This window comes from Diadema antillarum, unplaced genomic scaffold (assembly GCF_040938485.1).
Source record: "Diadema antillarum isolate AM-2024a unplaced genomic scaffold, OU_Dant_1.0 seq00000682_RagTag, whole genome shotgun sequence".
In the NCBI taxonomy this organism is placed as follows: domain Eukaryota; kingdom Metazoa; phylum Echinodermata; class Echinoidea; order Diadematoida; family Diadematidae; genus Diadema; species Diadema antillarum.
The window spans coordinates 288,422-312,862 of record NW_027271587.1 but is presented as its reverse complement, the minus strand read 5'-3'; the positions used below and the strand labels follow the sequence as shown (position 1 = coordinate 312,862).

General features: G+C 38.0%; 1 protein-coding gene across 1 annotated transcript in view; it reads right to left on the bottom strand.

Annotated features, from left to right (window-relative positions):
- Positions 1 to 24,441, bottom strand: part of LOC139737091 (membrane-bound transcription factor site-2 protease-like) — a 92,836-nt gene that overhangs the window by 56,882 nt on the left and 11,513 nt on the right. The window contains exons 2-3 of the mRNA XM_071647768.1: positions 19,783 to 20,049; positions 3,930 to 4,033 (exon numbers count right to left, since the gene is read on the bottom strand). Coding sequence (XP_071503869.1) covers positions 3,930 to 4,033; positions 19,783 to 20,049 — 371 coding nt within the window. The remainder of the gene's footprint in view (positions 1 to 3,929; positions 4,034 to 19,782; positions 20,050 to 24,441) is intronic.

The window sequence follows — 24,441 nt, the reverse complement described above, 5'->3', positions numbered from 1 at the left end:
CGCTTACATATTTCAGGTAGAAATCGTCCCAAAAAGGATCATGAATTCGACCTTAGGATCCGCGTCGTATCTTCCAAAAGATTATGTACGAAATGCGAAGAGATTATAGAGGAAAAAAAGAAAAAAAAAATAAAGGACACATTTTGGTGAGTGCATCATAAACGATTACAGCCGAATAATAATTCATGAAATCAACGCATATCCCGTTGAAATTTGAGGAAATAATAGGCGCAAAAAAGGATCTTGAATTCAGTCCTGCATGCTGTCTTGGTTATCAAAAACGCATACACAAATGCAACGAGATTATCGGGAGAAAAATAAAAAAGACATTTTTACCCTTCTGGTGCGTGTATTACAAAAGATTACATCCGAAGTAATTCATGAAATCGCCACAATCCCGCTGATATTTGAGGTAGAAATAGGCGCAAAAAGGATCATGAATTAGGCCGTGTCGTAATGCATGTACAAAATAGGAAAAGATTAGCGGGAGAAAAATAAAGGACACATTTTCACCCCTTTTGGCGCTTGCATCATATAAATTACAGCCGAATAGTAATTCATGAAAATTTCGCAATCCCGTTGGAATTTGAGTAAACAATAATAGGCGCAAAAAGAATGTCGAATTCGGCCCTGCATGCAATGTATAATTTTGAAAACGCCAAATACGAAGAAATTATCGGGAGAAAAATAAAGAACGCATTTTCAACCCTTCTGGTGAATGTATCACAGAAGATTACACAGCCGAAATAACAAGGAAAAGTAGAAATTACGCGGTGCGTAATATATGTCCCCGCCGGAAGTAGCATTTTGTAACAAAATGTGCAATATAGGTAAAAAATCAAGGTCAAAGGTCAAAGAAGTCAAAGGTCAAAATTCTGTGTAGAAGTTTTGAAGCCCTCACCTAGTGCCATCACATAAAGCAAATGGAATCGAAATTGGGTTAGAAATGGCGAAGGAGTAGCATTTTGTAGCCAATGTACAATATAGGTCAAAAATCAAGGTCAAAGGTCAAAGAAGACAAAGGTCAAAATTCTGTGTAGAAGTTTTGAAGCCCTCACCTAGTGCCATCACATAAAGCAAACGGAATCGAAATCGGGTTAGAAATGGCGAAGGAGTAGCATTTTGTAGCAAAATGCAGAATATAGGTCAAAAATCAAGGTCAAAGGTCAAAGAAGTCAAAGGTCAAAATTCTGTGTAGAAGTTTTGAAGCCCTCAACTAGTGCCATCATATAAAGCAAACGGAATCGAAATCGGGTTAGAAATGGCGAAGGAGTAGCATTTTGTAGCAAAATGTACAACATAGGTCAAAAATCAAGGTCAAAGGTCAAAGAAGTCAAAGGTCAAAATTCTGTGTAGAAGTTTTGAAGCCCTCACCTAGTGCCATCACTTAAAGCAAACGGAATCGAAATCGGGTTAGAAATGGCGAAGGAGTAGCATTTTGTAGCAAATGTACAATATAGGTCAAAGGTCAAGGTCAAAGGTCACAACTGAAATTCTGTGTAGAAGTTTTAAAGCTCCCATGTAGTGCTATCATATAAAGCAAACAGAATCAAAATTGGCTCATAAATGACAGAGAAGTAGCAAATTGAACATTTTGATCACACACGGACGCACACACGGACGGACGCACGGACGCACGGACGGACGCACGGACGCACAGACACACACACACGTACGGAGCCCGTTTCATAGTCCCCTGCTCGAACTCGTTCGGTCGGGGACAATTAATGACATATCGCAATCCCGCTGATATTTGATGTAGAAATAGGCGCTAAAAGGACCGTGAATTCGGCCGTGACGTACAGGCATGTACGCAATGCGAAGTGATTATTGGGTGAAAAATGCAGCACACATTTTCAAACCCCTTTTGGCCCGTGCATCATAAAGATTATAGAGCCGAGTGATAATTCATAAAATCATCGCAATCCCGTTGAAGTTTGAGGAAACGATAGGCGCAAAAAGAATCATGATTTTTGGCCGTGTCGTGTATATTTTAAGAACGCATTTACAAAATGCGACGAGTTTATCGGGGAAAAATAAAGGACACATTTTCAACCCCTTTTGGCGCGTGTATCATAAAAGATTGCATCCGAAGTCATACATGAACTCATCGCAATCCCGCTGATATTTGAGGTAGAAATAGGCGCAAAAAGGATCGTGAATTCGGCCATGTCGTATACCTTTCAAGAACGCATATACGGAATGCGAAGAGATTATGGGGAGAAAAATAAAGAACGCATTTTCAACCATTCTAGCTGGTGCGTGCATCACAAAAGATTACATCTGAAGTAATTGATGAAATTGCCACAATTCGTCTGATATTTAATGTAGAAATAGGCGATAAAAGGATCGTGAATTCGACCGTGTCGTATACGCATGTACGAAATGCGAAGAGATTATTGGGAGAAAAATACAGGACACATTTTCAACCTCTTTTGGCCCGTGCATCATAAAGATTACGGCCAAATAATAATTCATGAAATCATCGCAATCCCGTTGAAGTTTGAGGAAACAATAGGCGCAAAAAGAATCATGATTTTTGGCCGTGTCGTATATCTGTTTAGAACGCATTACGAAATGCGAAGAGTTTATCCGGGAAAAGTAAAGGACACATTTTCAACCCATTTCGGCGCGTTTATCATAAAAGATTACTGTCGAAGTTATTCATGAAATCATCGCAATCCCGCTGATATTTGAGGTAGAAATAGGCGCAAAAATGATTTGTGAATTCGGCAGTGTCGTAGAACACATGTACGGAATGCGAAGAGATTATGGAGAGAAAAATAAAGAACGCATTTTCAACCATTCTTGCCGGTGCGTGCATCACAAAAAGTTACATCCGAAGTAATACCTGAAATCGCCACAATTCCGCTGATATTTGAGGTAGAAATAGGCGCAAAAAGTATCATGAATTCGGCTGTGTGGAACATCTGTAAGAACGCACTTATGAAATTCGAAGAGTTTATTGGGAAAATATAAAGGACACATTTCAACCCCTTTTGGCGCGTGCATCATAAAAGATTACAGCCAAAGTAATTTATGAAATCGTCACAATCCCGCTGATATTTAAGGTAGAAATAGGCGAAAAAAGTATCATGAATTCGGCCATGGTGGTGCATCTTTTTAAGAACGCACTTACGAAATTCGAAGAGTTTGTCGGGAAAAAATAAAGGACACATTTTACACATCTTTTGGCGCTTGCATCAGAAAATATTACAGCCGAAGTAATTTATGAAATCGTCACAATCCCGCTAATATTTGAGGTGGAAATGGGCGCAAAAAGGATCGCGAATTCGGCCCTGCATGTCGTGTACCTTTCAAGAACGCATGCACAAATGCGAATAGATTATCGGGAGAAAAATAAAGAACCCCTTGTAGCGCGTGCATCAGAAAATATCACAGCTAAAATAATTCATTAAATCGTCGCAATCCAACTGACCACCAAGAGCAGGTTACGCAGCAAGTTTGTGTGCCGATGTTTAGAAAAAGTCACAAACGCATTTGATACAATCTGATTTTGATCATTATCATTTTACACTGTCATTCACAAACAAACATTCTATTTTTTCATATCTTTTTTTTTGTGCAATAAATAATGCAAGTTTTAAAAAAAAAATATTAATCTGTAAAATGTACATGGGTGGGGGGGGGGTATGTCCATAAAAAACAAGAAAATAAGTTTGCAAGTCATTTAATGTTTTTTTAGGTTGTTGTTGTTGACCGGTAAATTTTCTGTTCGGACCGGCAAAAAATGGTAAAACGGGGCATATACCGGTCCGACAGAGACAGGTTGGACCGGCAGAAAAAATGGGTTAGTGTGCAGCCCTGTGTAAAAACATAACATCTTGCATAGATTAATATTTGATATGTAAGAAAATATAGTCAGTGACACAGAAGGACCTATTACATTTCAGAAATATTCAACTTACCTGACTGCAGCAATAGCATGGCCAAGTTCATGGAAGATGCCACTTATGAACAATACAGCAAAGAAATAGGTGATCTGGTTTAGGGGAAGGTTAACACCAGGCATCTGTCACAGAAACATTCAGCAAAACAACAAAATAAAGGCACAAGTGGTAAATTTGTAATTGGGTATAATGCCCCTATCACACTTTGCTGCATAAGGCAAACACATAAGAAACGATTATCAATTTTTGGCATTCGTTGATATGCATTTCATGTCCTTTTTATCCACTGGATAGACGTTTATCTTCCTGTGATTTCCGTCAGAGCAGCCAGAAAACTTTGTGCATGCACAAAATTTTTTCTTGCCAAAAACAGATAGTGCAATCTGACCCTTGCCCAATGGTTGTACGTTTTCTCCTGTATCTGCACTGTACTTTGTCGTTTCTACACGTTTCCATTCGCTAGGCCTCCTGTACAGTCCATTGCTGCAAAAAATGAAACGGATAGTTCTCTAACAGCTACAAACTATATGCAGCACATGTGCACGGTTCTCAGACATTCGATGAACGTCTCATACATCGCCGGTTTGTTCCTCTCGTGTTTTGTCCTGTGGGCATGTGGTTCATATTCGTTTCTCATGCGTTTTGGCATGTGCCACTGTCCTGTATACAATTGCCCCAGGTGCGTTTTGTTTGGCCCCTAGATGGTGCATATATGTACGCTCTTCTAATACAGAAACTTTACACTTTGTTCACCGGATTGAAGATTCGAACGACAGATGAGCAAAATATTGCCCGTTTCGTGTATGATGGGCCTATCCAGCAAAGTGTGACAAGGGCTTAATGGTCACACCAAAGAAGCCGCTGCCCTATGAACATACACAAGATCCTTTGTGTACAAATGATATACAGTGTTCCACACAGAACATCATCAATTTCATTCATTCTGGAAAGAAACATTTTGCACGGAATGTAAACACACACAAAACAAAAAACATTAAAAACTAGAAATGTTGCTATGGCAACTGGTATGCCTCTGCCATAACGCATGGTTCTCCTAATAGGTCTATATATAGTACGAGGTCTTGACCATGTGTGATGAAAGTTTCACATAATTGACAAAATATTAAAATGACAGCCTGTTTGTCACAAATGCGTTGAATGTTCACTTCCCTTGAACAAGGTTTAAATGGATGAATGGCTATCAGGCATTTGGGGATTTGAGGATTTTTACTTGACTTTTGACCCTTTTACAAGTTTAAGGAAGAAGTGAAATTCAGCACTAAAAATTGACCTTTGACCTTTTGGCAAAAGAAAAAAATAAAACTTTCAAAGGACTCTGTATTGGCTAATATGCATGTAAGTTTAAAGGAAAACCCTACAGCCATTGCATAGATAAGAGGGAAATAGTGAAATTTTGAGGAGTTGACTTTGACCTTAGACCCATGACCTTTAACCCATGACCCCTAAATTACCTAGATAATCACTGTCAGTCAGTACATGCATATAGGATGCATAGTACTAAGTTCCATGAAGATACCATTTGTGAGATGTATGGAGAAAAAATGATATTTTAACATTTTCACTTGACCTTTGACCTCACGACGCAAAACTCTCTCTGGAGAATCTTTGGTTGGTAGTTCACGTATACACAAAGTTTAATGAAAATATCTTCAGGCATTGCCATTGCATAGATATGGGGGAAATAGCAAAATTTTGAGCATTTGACCTTGACCTTTTGATCTTTGACCTTGAGAATGTGCACCAAAAAGTTGGCAGGCACAACTTGATTTGATGGACCTGCATTTGATTTTTAGATTTTGCGTTTACACGGAATAGAGTGTCAGTTTTGAACAATATTCTACTTAAATCGGTATGATTATCAAACGCAAGTATTTTCAGCGATGCAAAATTTAAATGCAAAATCGCATGTGATTTGATACACCTGCATTGATTTTTTGAGTTAATAATAATGGTAATAATAATAACAATAATAATAATAGACATTTTTAGAGCACCTTTTCCACTGAATACAAAGCGATATGAACTGTCATCCCTGGTTGCTATAGGAAATTAACAAATTACCATGCAGTGACAGTCATAGTCCAGTGCACATAAGTTGCATTTAAAAGCAGTTTCTAGAAACGGGCTCAGGTTTCTAATCCCGCTTTGGAATAATAAACATTAGAATATTCGGATTAAAGAAAAGGCCAATTTCATGTTGCGATAACGAATATAGATCTACTAGAACCTACATGTAGGTGTACAAATTTGTGTGTTTTGAGAATACCAAATCTTCAAAATAATGACGGAATCTCACTGCGTTTCGGATAAACAAAACCACCCATAACAAACATATCCCTGCGAGCTGCGTGAACAAGATGAGCGTGCAGAGAGGAGGTTTGATATAAGCATATTTGACAAAATTGTATACATTACTGTCATCACACAAAATATGTTTTTGACTTAGCCTAGCAGGCAAGTGTACATCCCTTGGTACAATGCATGTAATTTTAAACATGACAAAAAATGAGAAAAAAACTGTTCAAGAACAATTTCCCGCTGCACCCACATTGGACTATGCAGCTTTAGCTCCATGTTTGCACCATAAGTTGCATCACACTGACATTCCTGCACCAAACGATACACAGAGACACAAGCACTCATAAAGAGAGAGGGAGAAAGGGGGAGAAAATGAACTACCTCGGGTACGGTACTACAGTACAATGTACTTGAGTGTAAATGAGTGTATGCCCATTATATTCAGGCGTACATGTACAAGACAACAGATATAACAGATCCATGGCGCGAACGGTATTGCGCCGTACACTAGTGAATTACCAAGTGGAAGTGCTGCGAATCAGAGTGGGAAAGCAATTCTTTTTCAGAGAATGGCGATAAGAATTTGAGTGAAAAATTGTGTCGACTTAGGCGAGGGAATTAATACGTATTTCAGCTCAGTTGGCACCGAAAACCATGTCAACTTATGCGTGTTGTCGACTTATAAAAGTCGACAAAGATGAAGAAATTTTAAAGGAATAACAAAGGGAAAAATCAGGACTTTTTCTACCGTGTCGACTTTCCTAGGCGAGTTGTCGACTTGTGCAACGTCAACTTAAGCGAGGTTTGCTGTATTATCAAAATGGGGGGGGGGGGGAGGCGGATTGTGATATTTCAACATCATTTTTTAACCTTTGACCCAATGGCCCAAATCTTTCATTACAGAATTACTGTGCAGTAGCACATGATATACAAAATTGTAGCTAGTTTAATTAAAGGGGAAGTCCGGACGATTATCAGCCGTTTCCCGTGAAAAGAACAATATTTCATGAACCTATTACTCTTTTCCCAACGAGAAATGACCATCAGATACTTTTACTATGATTTTTTTCAAATAAGGTAATTCTTCATGTTCGAATCTGTCGCGAGCAGCCCTTCGTACTATCTGTCCCAATATGCATTGCGCGTGACGTCACAGACTCACTTTCCTCAGCAGAGCACCGCAAGTGCAGCCCAGCTAAGCATCGATCTCCCATAGCACTGCTGACTGCGGCGCGGTATCTGCATGCCTGCCGAGGTCTGCCTAGTTGGCGCCACCTCAGGAATCCGTACACTGTTTTAGGAGTGCTGTTGCCAAATGCTGTATTCCTTTATTCAAATGATCTTCGGTATATATCTATATAAAATCCGTCAAAGATTAGTGTAAAATAGTTGCAATGTTATAACATTTTCATTTTATTGAAATATCATATGTATTGTAATACTGCCGTACTTTTTAGTGTCCACCCCATAATTTGCAATTCATTGGCTATTGTTGTCATCAGAGTGATCAGGCATACATTTACGTCTGCTGCTGCCAAATGCTATCACAATCCGTGATCGTTTTTTTCGACTTCTGAGTGTGAACAATCTGAAATCAGTCTGTCAATTTCAAAATTATTGCCTCTCTTGTTGTCCGAGACTGTTGAGTATGTCTGACGGTGGTAAATTACGACAGTATAATTTGAACCGCGGAAGAAACGCCAGCGCCAGCTTCATCACAGTACCGCCGCCGGTAACTGCGACCAGCAGCCCCATACACATAAAATGCAGCGTAATGGGACTGCGTACTGTAGCATTCAGGATCATGATAAGGTAGCATCGCGGATAAATATCAACTTAAAATCGGAATATTTCTTCAATTTCTAGACTAACAGTAAAGTTAAAGTATTGACAACAGGCTTCGGGCACCGTTTGGTTCTGCCAATAGTTCCTTTCTGTTCAAATTAATGACTTAATGTGACTCGGTCGAGAGGAACCTTGGAGAGCTACACTGAATTATTGACGGCCAGCACAGGCGCACCCACAAAGAGACATCTCTTTGCGCACACATCACACGCACACAATCAAATCCATCGACGACCGGTTATGCGCTGGCAGTCAATTCAGTGTAGCTCTCCCAGGCTCCTCTCGACCAAGTCACATTAAGTCATTAATTCGAACAGAAAGGGACTATTGGCAGAACCAAGCATTGCCCGAAGCCTGTTGTCAATACTTTAACTTTACTGGTAAGTCTTCAAATTGAAGAAATTTTTCGATTTTAAGTTGATATATATCCGTGATACTACCTTATTATGATCCTGAATGCTACAGTGCGCAGCCCCATTACGCTATGCGTATGGGGCTGCTGGTTGCAGTTATGCCGCCGATGGGAAGTATGACGAGGCGGCATCGAGTAGTTTTGTAAGTTTTGACGACAATCTTGTCAATTGAAATATTGGAGAGCCATCTTGCGCACCTTTCCCGCTCATTTTCTGGGTTCGGAATGGCAAAAAAACTCTTCTTCTGGCCATCGCCCGGTTTACTAGAACACCCATACGCTTCACACATGGGCGTTTTCGAAGTGAAGCAATAGATCATGCCGCGTACATCCGCTGCGTGGCCGGAACCACGCGGAACGCTACCGCTTGCTCGGCCTGTATCGCCGTTGCTCAAGCAGGGCTCCCCGAGCCAGCTGACGCTCCAAACAAAGAGCAATGTGATGCTAATACGTCACGCCATCATGTGATCTTTCTCGCTGGCGTACAGAAATTGAACAGTTATGATTCAAAATTAGTGACGCTAAAAAATCAATTGTGAAGAGTTGAGAGGGTATTTTTCGATGAAACTTAGTCATTATGGTCCTTGATTTATGAAGATTATGGTGAAATTTATTCAAAATCGTCTGGACTTCTCCTTTAGTTTAAGTGCATGCACTGAGTAATTTTCAAGGTACCGTATGGAGAAAATATTGTAATTTCAGCATGAAAGAGCAGATTTTTAGATTTTCACCTGTCCTTTGACCCTTGACCATTGATCCATAACCCAAAACATTTTCACAAGAATCATTGTCAAGCAGTACATGCATATAAACTAAGTTCCATGAACATGTAAAATGAGTTATTTCCACGATAAGGAGAAAAAAGTGAAACTTAAGCATTTCCATTGACCTTTGACCCCATGGCTGAGAATTTCCCCCAGACAATCTTTAACTGGTAAGTTGTACATCCATATACACTAAGTTTCGTGAAAATGCCTTCAGGCATTGCAGAGATATGGGGAAAGTAGTGAAATCTTAATGATTTCACTTTGACCTTTGACTTCTGATCTTGAGCTGAGCACATGCGCCCAAAAGTTGATAGGCACAACTTCATCCACTCATATGCTGAGTTTCATATGAATACCTCGTACAGTTCTAAGTTACACTGTCCACAAAATCAATTACAGACGGAAGGACAGACGGACCAGATGGACGGATGGACAGACGGACAGACAGATGAATGGATGGATAGATGGACAACCCGAAAACATAATGCCTTCAGTGACACTTAGTGGCAGAGGCATAAAAACAGATATACAAGCTTTTGTATTAAATAGATACGTATCGAATATGTATAATACATAAAGAACATGTTCTCAAACTTTTTTTCACAGCATTTATGGTAATATTTTACACGAGATGCAAAACAAAACATTCATTATATCTTTTTTTCAGTATACACTTCATAAAGACCATAAATTCTAATTTGCTTACTTTATAATCATGGTCAAAGAAGTTTTGAGATCCAAATAAGATGTAATGTCATATAATGTCATGATAACACACATGACTGCTTCTTAGTTTCTTTGTTTTCATTCAGACTTTCACTAGTCTCTTGCCTTTATTTACCTACACTGTACAACTCTTTAAACAGCTCGCATCTGGATCAGTCCGAAGTTGGCTTTTGAATATCTAGTGAGAATCAAATTACTGCAATTTTTAGCCTGATTCACAGTTGTCAGTTTTGATAGCTAGCACTTTCTTATTAATAGTATTGTATGTGTCTAAACTCTGTTGTAGAATCAAGACATTACTAGAACTCCACAAGTTCATCTACAGCCTACATGTACAATGTATGCATGACATATTGATGTTGGTGGTACAAACCTATTCTTATAATGATTAAGTATTAAAGCATTACATCCTACACATTTGAGTTGAATCCTTGAGTAACAGCCATATAATACAAACTTGAAATGTCGCTATGGTGACTGGTATGCCTCAGCCATAATGCATGGTTCTCCTAATAACTCTACATCTTGACAATATGTGATCACAGTTTCACATAATTTGCAAAATATCAAAATGACATGTTTGTCACAAATGTGTTGAATGTTCATTTGCCTTGAAGTATATGGTCAGTTCTACGGTAAAGGGTGTAACTTTCAATTTTTAGCCTTTTGACCCCACCCTGAACACATAGTTACAGATCTCAAAGATTTTTTCCCATGTGAGTCACCTCATGAGTAGCCATCTTGGGTAGCATAGTCAGGTACAGGTATTGATGCATTTTGTTTTGACAGTCACAGTACCCTAAAAATGACCATTTTGTTGCATTGAAATTTATGTGACATTTTTGAAATGTTAATAATTTTCTACAGCAACTGCAGAGATCTAATTTTTTATGTTAAAAGCATAGTTGTATGGTCAATTGAAATGACCCAATTAGTTTGGTTGGTAGCTGGCCCTGTATTCTAGAATACTACATGTATGTCTTCAAATTTGAGGTTTTGGAGGTTTCATTTTCTGTTAACAATTGTGAGCAAACTTTGATGGACAGTAATGATCAGTGGATGTGTTTTGGTTACTTTATTTTATGCTGAAAATATTAAGGTACAGCTAAACTTTAGACTTACATCAAAGTTTACTTGATTCTAGGGCTATTTGAAATTTTGTGATGATTTTACTTTGTCGAGTGAAATTTCCGTTAGCAGTTTTGAAGCCTCCGAAACAAAGTGTTTAGTCGAATAAGATGAAAGAAAGAGAAGAGACCCAATCTATATGTCAAAATGTAGGATATGGGACCCTAACCTAATAAACCAAAAATAGTTAAGATCTGCCAAACTCTCTGAAAATAGGAGACAATACAAATTTTCCGTTAACACGTGAAGCCTCCGAAACAGCAAAAACATCTAATTCGACATTTCTGATAAATTCTTTAAGTGTCTGCCCAAAATTATGCCATGAAAGCATCAACAGCCATGGACAGACAACAAAAATAATAAAAACATTGATACTGCAATAATTTTTTGAGCCAATACACTTTATAGAGAAAAAGTGGTTTCAGAGAATTCAGAAGGATGTTAACACTGCATTTTTGTGATTTTCTCTGGACAAAATTAAATTAGATTTATTGTTTACCCACCCAATAATCATTTATGACATATCTAAAGATATTTTATTACATTCAGTTTTCTGGCTGCTTTGTTTACTCACCAACATAGATTTACTATCAATTTACCTATTTTTCCTTAACAGCACAGACGTGTCATACATCACTCACCTTTTCATTCAGCAATGAAATATTGGTAGATGAGGATGTTGCCCCACAAATATGTTTAAACAGTGTATGTCAACCAAAAAAGACACAATTTACCTATCACTTTCTACATAACATACATGATTTTCATGAAAACATAAGGCATACCAAATGAATTTTCCAGACATTTTGGAGGCTTCATTTTATGTTAACAGCATGTAAATGGAATGTTTCGATCCATTCTAAGTCTATTAAATAACTGTTTGGACTGAATGAGACTTGTTGGTTCATCAAACAAGGTGTACATACAAGTAGTTGTTTAAATGTGTTGAAAGCATTTATTTTGTAGGTTTCCTTTTGAAACAACATAATAGGCTAGATATTGTGAGAAATGAAAGTGACTTCCAGCTAGTGTGCATGCCTACATCATGCAACAGTAGTGCAACAAAGCAAGTAGTTGTGGACACATCAATGTTCTTACTAAGTAGGACATCTCATTTTTACTCTTGAGAGAAGATGAAGTGTTGTATACCATTTTTGTATCACTCTTTCGACTGGTCAGACTTAGAAAATGAAGACCAAATAATTACCTGATTATTTAGTATTAAATATACTTTTTTTTCTTTTTCTTTTTTTTTTTAAGCTGAACACTCTTCCTGGCCTGAAGATTCAAGGATTTTAATAGATGGTTATTCAAGAGGGAAACATACACAAAACTAAGAAATATATTACTTTTGAATTTAAGGTTGTACTATTTATGCATGATCAAAAGCAAATGGTGGAAAATACTCATTGGATCTTTACACTTTTGACTCACTACTATCTGAGTATGATAGTTTCAAAACACAATCTTTTACATGTCCATTTTAACATATCAACAAATCCATTCCATTGTTACTCACATGGCATTTGTTTTTGCCATACTAAAATCTGACCTTTTTCAGCTTTCCATTTCCTAACAAATTCTTTGGCTTTCATCTCCAATACCGCTACTTATTTGGAGGAAAGTAATCAATAAATTTGTGATTGGATAGAAAATAGCTAACATCCTACAGATTATCATTTCTGTGGTGTGACTTCCATCATAGGGTATTGTTTTGGAATTTTGACATTTGATTACTTCATTCAGACAGGTTTTCATATCAATCTGTACAATTATGTATTGTCAGATCTGATGCATGCTAGGTGCAACACAATCTTGATACTATACTCTATTTTCCATATTTTGTCATGCTGGCAGTAACCACTTGACTTTTTTTTAGTAAACAAAATGTAACTTGTGTTACGAGACATCTCTTATCATACATGTGTGACAGCAGTGTGAGACTCTATGACATGTTTGCGGATGTAGTTCTCTGTGCAGTATATGGACAGTAATGGTTGGGATAGGATTGTTAATAAATGATACCTCTACTTATAAATAGCCTCTTGCCATGGGGTACATGTAGTTTACATGGGTGGGGTAACTGGAGAAGTTATGTTCATGAAGAACATTATTGAAATGATTGAAATCTTTATAATCTGTTTAGTCCTGGCTTTTCTGGAAAAAGTTACAACTCCTAAGTGTATTTTGAAATTCAAAGGGTTAAAACTGTAGTCTGTGGGTTTATATTCTAAAACAAACTTGGATATTTAATCACATTTGCTCCTTTTTAATCTGCTTTTGCTAAAAGGTTGTCATTTTAGAAAAAGTAAAAGTTCTGTTTGCAATTTCTCAATGCGTTACCTTCAAAAACAGGCCTCCTACAATAGCTGTCACAGGAGTCACACAAACTGGAATTTTATACAATAACTATTTAAAAAAAAGAAGCCTTTGAAGCATAAAAAATATGAGAAAATAATATGAAGCAGAGGTGACTTGTATACCACAGAAAAAGAAAGCAAAATTCTAACTACCATATCCTATAGGAAACTATACATTTGGTTAACATTTTCTTAATTCAAAATTCATACACAGTCATAGGTAGGACATAATATCTTTTCAACAGGCGATTCAAAAAGATGAATGGGATCTTGACCATTTTAATTTCTATCTCCATGATAATATCACCCATATGATTATTCCAACTCCATTTTTTCAGTTTGATGATGACCCTTACATGGAATGGCTAATCAGCATTTTAGATTGCTGTTCTATGACCATGATCATTGCATTTGATAGCTACGTATGAGGATATCAGGCATGGTCCATATGCAAAAGAATGTTTAAAAGCCTTTACCCCCTTTTATATTTTACAACACTATGTTGTATTCTAACCGTCATGCCATCACATAGTCTATTTTCTATCCCATTCTCATCAACAGCTGAAATCGATTTCACATATATATCTACAATTATGATGGGTGGTTTATGTCAATATACATCCCACAAACTGTCCTTATAAAATAGAAATAAAGCAAGCAAACATAATCTTTGCATTAAGTCTAGCTGCAGTTCGAACTCATTGAAAGTAATTCTATTTGTATTATGGTGAAAAGTTTGACAAATGCATACAGCTGTACATGTGTGTAGCCTACTCATGTTCTGCACTGCCACAGTCATGGATATACACATGCTATGCAAATATTATATTTAGGTGATCCGAGTATCCTCTCGGATCACCTTCTGTATCTGTACTGATTCTTTGTTCTTCTTCTTCTTCTTCTTTTTCTTTTACTTCTTTCTCCTCAAAAGTTGTGCAGAGGTAAGTTCAGAAAGTCCTGAGACTATCAATTTCAAACTTATACCATGTATGTATCATGTCCCAAAGACAACAAATCTAATGTATCAATGTGATCAGTCCACCGTGAAGTCACTATGACGTCATTATATGAAAACACATTCTCAATCATATCTCATTAATGGAATGGAATTTTTCAATGAAATTCACGTCACATATATTTCAAGTTATGCGCATTCTACTCATATTCTCAAAATTCATATCTACTCTTAAAACGTGCGCGTACGCGCGCGTTGAAATATTTACATGTTCCAATCGAGCTCAAAATCTTTTTGCACACGTTTCAGACCATTTAGAGCATTTTTTGAAAAATTGAAAAAATTGGACGGATGCGTACGCGCGCGCACATATACGCACGCACAGCTCATATGCAATAGAAATTTCCCGTTTTTTCACTTATATCTGATTTCTGAAATGTCAGGGAATATTTCTACCAAGTTTCAAGTCAATCCGACTCAATATGACGTCATACGGGCCAGTCAAAGTTGAAATTTCGCGCGAGCGTCAATGGCGATATACAGTGCAACTATGCCAAAAAATCGCCAATTTTAAATCCGATTTTACTTGTCAGGATGGACGGTGACCCCCCCATTTTCTTTACATATTCTGAAAGCTGATGAGTTGTACATGACATTTCATGGGTTGGCGATGCTGAAAAAATGATTAAAAGATATCAAATTTCTTAATAAAGTAAAAAAAGTAAATTTTCAAAATGACGTCATCAAATTTCAAGTTCACTCAAGCATATCTCACTTATTCTTTTGTCGATTTTCGTCCGAATTTCAATATGTTGTAGCTTATTAAATGGTCTTTCAGTCATATAATAACATTTTGATTGGATGACGGCATCACCTCGTAAAAAGGGATTGAAAGTAACATTGTCAAATTTGACCAGTTTACGTGTTATCTCTATGGGAGTGCAGTTTTTCTGGAAATGAAAACTGACATGACTATCTTTGTCGAGCACTAGCTCACTTATGCTTTGGTGAATTTCTCCCATATTTTAGTATGTTGTAGCTGAGACTTTGGGCTATCGAAATGTGCCCTTCGTTTTTTCATACGGAGTCGGCATCACGTCCAAAAACTTGGTTGAAATTAAAGCTTATCTTCGATGTATTGAAATATTTCTTTCTTTCTGCAACTTTCTTTGCAATAACTCAAGAAAAACATACCCTATCACCACCATATTTTGCACATGTTTAGTTCATGTCACGTACATTATTTCACAAAATAACAACTACTTGATCAGACACCATCTTGCGTATGTAAATTAGGGTCAAAGGTCATATATGTTCCATCCTGTATCTTGGTGAATACATGTCCTATCTTTCCCATATTTTGCACACGTAAAGACCATGTTACAAGGATCATTTCACAAAATAACCATTTTTGGCTCAGAGGCCATCTTGTCTGTGCAAAGTGGGGTCAAAGGTCATATGTACTTCTTCCTGTATCTTCGTTATGACGTGTTAACTCTATGGGAGGGAATTTTTCTAGATGTGAAAATTGACATGATTGTCTTTATCGACGACTAGCTCACTTACCCTTAGGTGAATTTCTTCCAGATTTTAGTATGTTGTAGCCAATTTAATACTCTTTAAGTTTTGTTCAATCAAATTTTAATCGGATGATGTCTTCACCTCGTGAAAATGGATATAATGTAACCTTGTCAAATTTAACCAGTTTACATGTTATCTCTATGGGAGGGAATTTTTCTGGAAATGAAAATTGACATGACTGTCTTTATCTAGCACTAGCTCACTTACTCTTCGGTGAATTTCTCCCAGATTTTAATATGTTGTAGCTGAGACTTTGGGCTATCGTCAGTGTTCTCTCCATTTTTCCATACGACGCCGAGATCGCGTCAAAAAACTTGGTTGAAATCAAACTTATCTTCGATGTATTGAGATATTTCTTTCTTTCTGCAACTTTCTTTGCAATAACTCAAGAAAAACAGCCCCTATCATCCCCATATTTTGCACATGTTTAGTTCATGTCACTTTCATTATTTCATAAAATAACAACTACTTGATCAGACACCATCTTGGGTATGTAAATTAGGGTCAAAGGTCATAAATGTTTCAACCTGTATCTTGGTGAATACATGTCCTATCTTTCCCATATTTTGCACACGCAAAGACCATGTTACAAGAATCATTTCACAAGATAACCACTTTTTGCTCAGATGCCATCTTGGCTGTGCAAAGTTGGGTCAATGGTCAAATATACTTCATTCTGTATCTTCGTTATAGTGTATACCGAATTTGGTACCAAAGATGGCAGACCTGACTCTCTTTTCTAAATGAGAATCCAAATATCACACAGCCAATGTCTCTAAACACAGATGAAACCTATATGGTCATGCCTATTGCGATCAGGACTCGAATCATTGATTGAAAAAAAATCGGATCACCTCATTTGTCAGTCTTGACAAATTCCAAGTCTAGTTTTCTTTGTCTCTTAACATATGATGGCAAGTCTTTTTTTCTGTATACATACAGTACATACTATTTTACATGTTACAACATTGTTAGTTATTTGGAAACAATCAGTTGCATTAATGTACTTCATATCACATTAAAATGAACCATTTTTGCATGTTAACAGTTATGATGAAGCCTCCGAAATATGTGTTGCTGCTAACTTCAAGCCGCCAAAAAAGATGTTCCATATCAGTGTTACCTTTATTGCTACTGTTGCAGTTTCCTTTAGAATCATATTGCCACATGTAATGTTATAAATTAGAACTGAGCATTGCTCAAAGTGTACACAGATTGTTATTCACTTTTGTGGAAGCCAATTTCCTAATAATAATAAGTATGAAGAGTTAACATTATGTACTGCCATAAAATGTACATCTGTATACTGTTATTCACATTTTATTGATGTTGACATTTTATAGCATGTTGTGATAGTTGCTTACTGTAATTTTATTATTTTAAGTGAATACAGGACTAGAACTTTGTGTCGAAAACAATTTTGAAGCCTCCAAAACACACTAGTTTGTTAACTGAAGCCTCCGAAACACACAAGTCTGGAAATTTCAACTTTGTTAAAAATAATCGAATTTCTTTGGGATTTGGATTGATAAATGTTTGTTACCAAGAGATAATTTGGGGCTATGTTTAGAGTGGCTCTTGCTTCTAGAACATTCTTTTTACTTAAAAATAGTTTGTCAGGTACCATTTTTACCTCGTAATTTGAAGTTCACATCCAAATAATTGCAAGAGTGAATATCTGTTGGGGGGAAAGTGTTTTGATATTTCATATATATGTTCACAGCAAATGAAAAGTTGCATTACTCCACCATTTATGTTCATTTGGTTGTTGTGGGTGACCAAAACATTCATGTTGTTTTTACCTAAATTTGTCTCAAATTCCATAATAGTCACTTCATTTTTCATATTTAGCCTAAGAATTAAGCTCTGGAATGACAAAATATTGAAAATATAGACATTCCATTATAAAATAAAGGCAAAGATAAAAATGGAAACATAACTTTAATTTTTTACCCTTGCCACATCAAAGTTACACCCTTTACTGTAAAACTGATCATATTTTCTAAGAGAGCATGTACAGTTGTAGGTCCTATTTGGGGATTTGAGGATGTTTACTTGACACTTTTGACCCTTTTATAAGTTTATGCATAGAGTAAATTTCAAGGTATGGAGGAAAAGTCTAATTTCAGGATTACATAGTACAAGCCTGTAACTTGTCACCTGGCCTCTGCCCCTTGACCTCTGACCTTATGACCCTAAAATTCCAAAGAGAATCACTGTCAAGCAGAACATGCATAAATATGTAACTTAGTTCCATGATGATACCTTCAGCCACTTCAGAGATATGGAGGAAGAAGTGAAATTTAGCATTTTTACTGGACCTTTGACCCTTCTGGCATTAAAACAAGACTTCCAAGAGAATCTATGTGACCGTGCACCCCAAAACAAACAAGAAGTCGCACCTCTTGATTTTACGTGAGAACTCAAGAAAGGTGAAATGGGTGAACCGAGTCAATTTTGAGTTTCCATATTTTCTGAAAGAGCTGTTCTTCTTCTACATTATTTTTGAGATCTAAGGGATCATAAACTGAATGGGGAAATGGGTGTTATGCAGTTTTTCTACAACCCCTTATTTGCTAGAGTATTGTGATCAGGTTTTCTTAAGAGGCCCCTTTCCTTTCTTGAAAATCCTTTGCACCCTCTGCACTTTGAAGTCTAATAACTTTTGAAAGGATGTATGTTACTGCTCTGAAAGTTGACATTGATCATTGTCAGAATGTCGTAATAGACCATGCTCAATTTAAGCTTAATTTGATAATCCCTTAATTGTTGGTGCTACAGTGGTTAACATCATGTTTTTTTCCCTTTCATGGCACAGGTAGCACGGCTTAGTAAAGATTAAGCACTGGCATAGACCCTGTACTTCAGAGCCTCTTTTCTCAGTTCATACTTTACAGAGTGTGTGCTTTCTTTCCAGTATTTATACAGGTTTAATAGGAGAATCCATCTGAATTGAGTTATACACCATTTTAAAGCTTAGAATCTGCTCTTTCAGAATCTGCCCTTAACTAAAAATCCATATCTGGCAACTTTTTGTTTGTTTTGTGATGCAGGGTCACATACCTAATACACTAAGTTTGAAGAAAAATCTTGCAGGCATTGCATTTAATAAATATGAGGGAAAAAGTGAAACTTTGAGGAGTCAACCTTGACCTTTGATCCCACAACCCCAAAATTCCCTAGATAATCACTTCCAATCAGTACATGCATTGCATATTGTACAATGTACTAAGTTCCATGAAGATACCTTGAACCACTTCCAAGAAATGGCAAAAAAGTGGAACATTTAATTTTTTTTTTCACTTGACCTTTGACCTCTGACCTCTACCTCATGACCCAAGACTCTCTCTTAGAATCTTTACTGGGTAGTTCATGAATACACTAGGTTTCAAGAAGATACCTTCAGGCATTGCATAGATATGGGAGGAATAGTGAAATTTTGAGAATTTGACCTTGACCTTTGAGCTTGAGCATCTATACCAAAAAGTTAATAGGCACAACATCACCCACTCATAAATATGCATGCCAAGTTTCATAAGGATACCTCTCATGGTTTTTTAGTTGTCCACAAGATTGATTACAGACGGATGGAAGGACAGACAGAAGAACAGATGGAACTTGGAAGGACGGACAACCCGAAGACATAATGCCTCCAGCGACATCTCGTGGCGGAGGCGCAAAATTAAAAGTGCTGCCTTATCAAAGGCTGCAAGAATCTATCACAAGACAATTCTATCCAAGATCGAAATATGAAGATTGATTGGTATGCCCTACTTACTACTGGAGTTAAAACTTGCTCAGGTTTGTCCTGGGAAAATGCCTTGACCAATGTCATTAGGAGCAGTGCTACAGCAACAAACATCAGACCCACTCCAAACCATGACCCTAGGGTGAACCATGATCGCAGCATTCTCGGCTTGCATTGTCCAAGACGCAAAAAGAGTCGATTGAGTTTGGCAGTGTGGAACTTGATCTGTCCAATGGACACCTGCATTCCACATCGCCCCTTAAATGAAGAATACTGCTCACTGCATCGTTTGTTGGTCTAAGATAAAAGAAAAATACATATAAATCATTCAGCCCTTCACAATTCAAAATGTTTATGCATATGCATTCTAAATTCAGTCTTTTGAATCAAAAACTCTGTATACAATTTGTATGAAATACAGTGGACTCCTGTTACAAGGTCCTCAGGACTGGCAGTTTTCTATTATAACGAAATCTTGTGATAACCAAACAAATCAACAACAAAAAACACAGCGGATATCTTCTTTTATGTTGCAGCCTGAATTTTTACCTTGTTGTGACTGGAATTTTGTTATGATCATGTTCACTCTACCTGTATTACAAGAGTGCACTGTATGCACTTATCATAACCATCATCACGTCCTCATGAGTACCATCTATCCTTCCTACTAGGAGCATCATTCATAATGGACCATTGAGATTGAAGTACGATGTACGAAAATTTAATGATCATGTGTGAGAAACTAACAATCACTTTCTTGAACATGGTACAAATTGTCATCACTACCTGTTGCCATTATTTTGTTTCCTTGTCAAATATCATGGAGTGTGACAACAATATGCACTAGAGTCAAACTTGCTTACCACTCAAAATGAACTTTGCTAGTTTCAAAAGCCTTTATTCCATTCTACAATAAAATTGCAGTGCCATATTCTCAAGCTTTATTCTCCTGACACTTTGAAATTCCAGGGATATTAAAAGTCCTGCACGTTGCTTTCCAACATTAGCAATGTAGGAGTTCATTATCATGTGATTTAATACACTTAACTTTGCCTAAGTAGGCTCAAGGGGATGATTCATGTGTATCTTATTGGCAATACACACTTTATTTCCAAAATGCCTGAAGTAGTGGCATAGAGTAAGGCCTGGTCCCACTGGCCGATGGACACAAAACGTATGCAGAAGGGACACAGCGGACGAGCAAAATTTCGGAGATGGCTCCATCCGCTTTCACTCGCTCCAGAAATTGACAAAATTGGCAAAAATTGACGAAAACAGAACAGAACAGAACCTTTCACCAGTTTATACGCGTAGAAATGAAAAACTGTCTCCGTACACGATTTTGAAAAATAATTCCTGCAAGCGATAGTGTAAGAGCCGGCAAAAAGATTGACAGCCGTGCCTCTAAAAAACAATTTAAGTGTTCAAATGATCAGTTGTAATTTTATCACTAAATGTGAAAGTACATGATTTTATTATTTCAAACAAAATATTTCAAACTTAGTTATGTGAAATTCATGAAAAATTATTGTTAACATAGATTCATATGTATTTTTAAATCAAATATACCATGAACTTCACATCAAATAGGCACGGTCCTTTTCTAGCTTCCGTCCGTGTTGCGTACTTCTTAGCGTACAAACCACTCTCGCGTGCGAATTCTTACCATACTATAATGTACACAGTACAGTGCACTCCCGTTATAACGAAATGCTCGGGACCGGCAGTTTTCTTTCGTTATAACGAAATTTTGTTATAACCGAACAAATACAATATAAAACGAAAACAAGGAAGTCACGGATATATTATGGTCTGTTTGTTGAGTACTCATCATACACTGGAAAGCTTTGTGAACAATAAAACAAACAGTTATTCAATTTCGGATTATTGTATTACAATAACGCAAGTTCCCCTCGGAAACTGCGTTACACACGGAGCGAACACGAAGTGATGTGACGCGTTTGCCCATGCAGAGACGCTATAAATGCTTGTTCCGCTACGTATTTTCGGAAGCGATCCGCATTTCGTTATAACGAAGCACATTTCTTTTGTTTTTCTTCGTCAGTGGTGCTCGGAAAAGGCTTCATTATAACAAAAATTTCGCTATAACCGAGTTCGTTACAACCGAATTTTGTACAATAGACTTTAATGGCCATTATTTTGGGACCAGAAGTTTTACTTCGTTATAACCGTGTTCGTTGTAATGGAAATTCACTGTACTCCGTCTAGCTGAGTTTGGCGTTAAAACCGAAGATAACCTGTGCATAAGAGAGTTGAATTCTTCAGAAAAAATATTGTCTGTATCTCGATATTTCTGTAAGCACTTTCCTCAAAAAAAATATGACGTCTGCCGGGCAGGGTAAACACAGGGGGTCATAGGGATATGATTTCGCTCCACTTTGCCGTGCATGTCCAGTCGGCACTGGCAGCAGCTAGCTCAGTAGCACTGTACTGCAGTCCAACCCCGGCTGCAGCCCCACCGTAAATGAAACATATAAGCTCGCCACTTTTCTTTCCTCTCTACAATTTTTTTTCCTCGGTTCTCTTCGAAGTCGATGCTCGAGGTGTTTCTGTTTTATAACTCATGTGAGCAAATGGTCAGGATTGCATCTGGCTTCAGGAGTTTTCTCAGTTTATAACCGAGGGCCACAGCCTGCCGGTCCAAGTAAAAACATTGCTTCTCAAATGGTCCACGCACAGGTAGGTCACAACACGATATCGAAATTTTGTAGGCCCTAAGTTTATGTTCGGCTTCGTTGTACCGAGATTTCCCAGCCATACAGCTCACCTTTCACGATACTTTTGTGGGTCTGGGATGGAAAAAGGATTTTCCTGGGAAATTTTCTGCATGATTCGAGCAAAACTACTGATGTAAGATAGCCTGACCAGACGACGCTGAATGCGGTCGCCCCTCTAGTGTACTAGTAGGTCTGTGTAGAACCGTTTCTACCTACAATCTGTACATACTAGAACATGCATGCGCGGCAACAGGGCTGCAGCTGCGCTTGTGATAGACTGAAAAAGTGCGAAGGGCAAACCGCGTACGGGGTATCTACCGTAGACCTAGTTGTACCGTCCACACGTGTACTGTGCTAATATACAATACACGATACACACACACACACACACACTACATAGAAACAATGTCAAATACTAGTAGCCACCGACTTCTTCATGCATCCGGGTAACTATGGAGCGTACGGATAACGAGCAGAACACGGCTGGGAAGAGTTGTGCCTCGGTAACGTCTGACTCTCCGACAGGATTTGCTCATTAGAGTATATTCACCATGCAGATTCACACTTTTTCAACCAAAATTTACGAGCTTATTTGGTGATTTGAAAGTTTGTTTTTGGTGAAAGTAGTTCATTGGAGGTACCAACAACATATTTTTTTCAAATTCGTGAGGACTGCCTCACTTTAAACGGATGTTCATCAGAAGCCTAGTGGATGAAAGCGGATGGAAGTGGATGAAAGCTCCGAAGGGGTTACCAGAGATAATTGCGAAACGGACGCATAGCGGAAAGAGCGGATGCAGAGTGGATGAAGCGGATGCATCACGTACACCTAACGGAAATAAACGCTTTGTCCCTTCTTAATACTTTATATACGAGATGCATACGCTTACACCCTTATACAAATCTGTAAAGCATGCCTCGCAAGCTTGCCGCAAGCTTGCGGATTAGCTTGCCACAAGCTTGCGGGCCAGATCTTGGCAAGCTTGCGGTAAGCTTGCGGCAAGCTTGCGGCAAGCTTGCAGCAAGCTTGCAGGGTTCCAAATATTTAAATGAGCTGCCGAAAATTTGCATACTAGCTTGCTGCAACCTTGCAGGGCTAGCTCACATACCTGCAAGCTTGCACAAAGTTTTTAGCTTGCCGCAAGCTTGCCGGCCAGCTCACTGCAAGCTTGCGGGCCAGCCTGTGGCAAGCTTGCAGCAAGCTTGCAGCAAGCTTGCAGGGTTCCAAATATTTAAATGAGCCGCTGCAAATTTGCATACTAGCTTGCTGCAACCTTGCAGGGCTAGCTCACATACCTGCAAGCTTGCACAAAGTTTTTAGCTTGCCGCAAGCTTGCTGGCTAGCTCGCTGCAAGCTTGCGGGCCAGTCTGTGGCAAGCTTGCGGCAAGCTTGCAGGGTTCCAAATATTCAAATGAGCAGCCGCAACCTAACATGCTAGCTTGCTGCAACCTTCCGGGGCTAGCTGACCTGCAAGCTGGCACAAAGTTTGAAACCTTGCATATTAGCTTGCCGCAACCTTGCAGGGCTACTGGTAGCTGACCTGCAAATTTGCAGCCTTATGTATTGACTTCTGGCAACCTTGCAGGGCTAGCTGACCTGCAAGCTTGCAGGGAGTTTGCAACCTTGTGTGCTATGCCACCAGTTCGCGGAATGCTTGCTGCTAAGCTTGTCGCAAGCCTTTGCAAGCTTAGTTTTTTAAAGAAATTAAGAAATTTGATTACTATAGAGCGCTCGCACAGGAGACCCGTTCGAGCACTTGAAGAGTTTGTTCGCAAAAACCGATAAGTCCATTTTTGAAGATTTTGAAGTACGGTTTCTGTTATAAAGTACAAATTATACCCTTAAAATGATATATTGGTCCTTACATATAAAGGTACATTTTTGAAGTTACGGTCAAAAGAAGCAAAAATTTCCTTATTATTCTCTTTATTTTTCTTGACCTTTAATCGC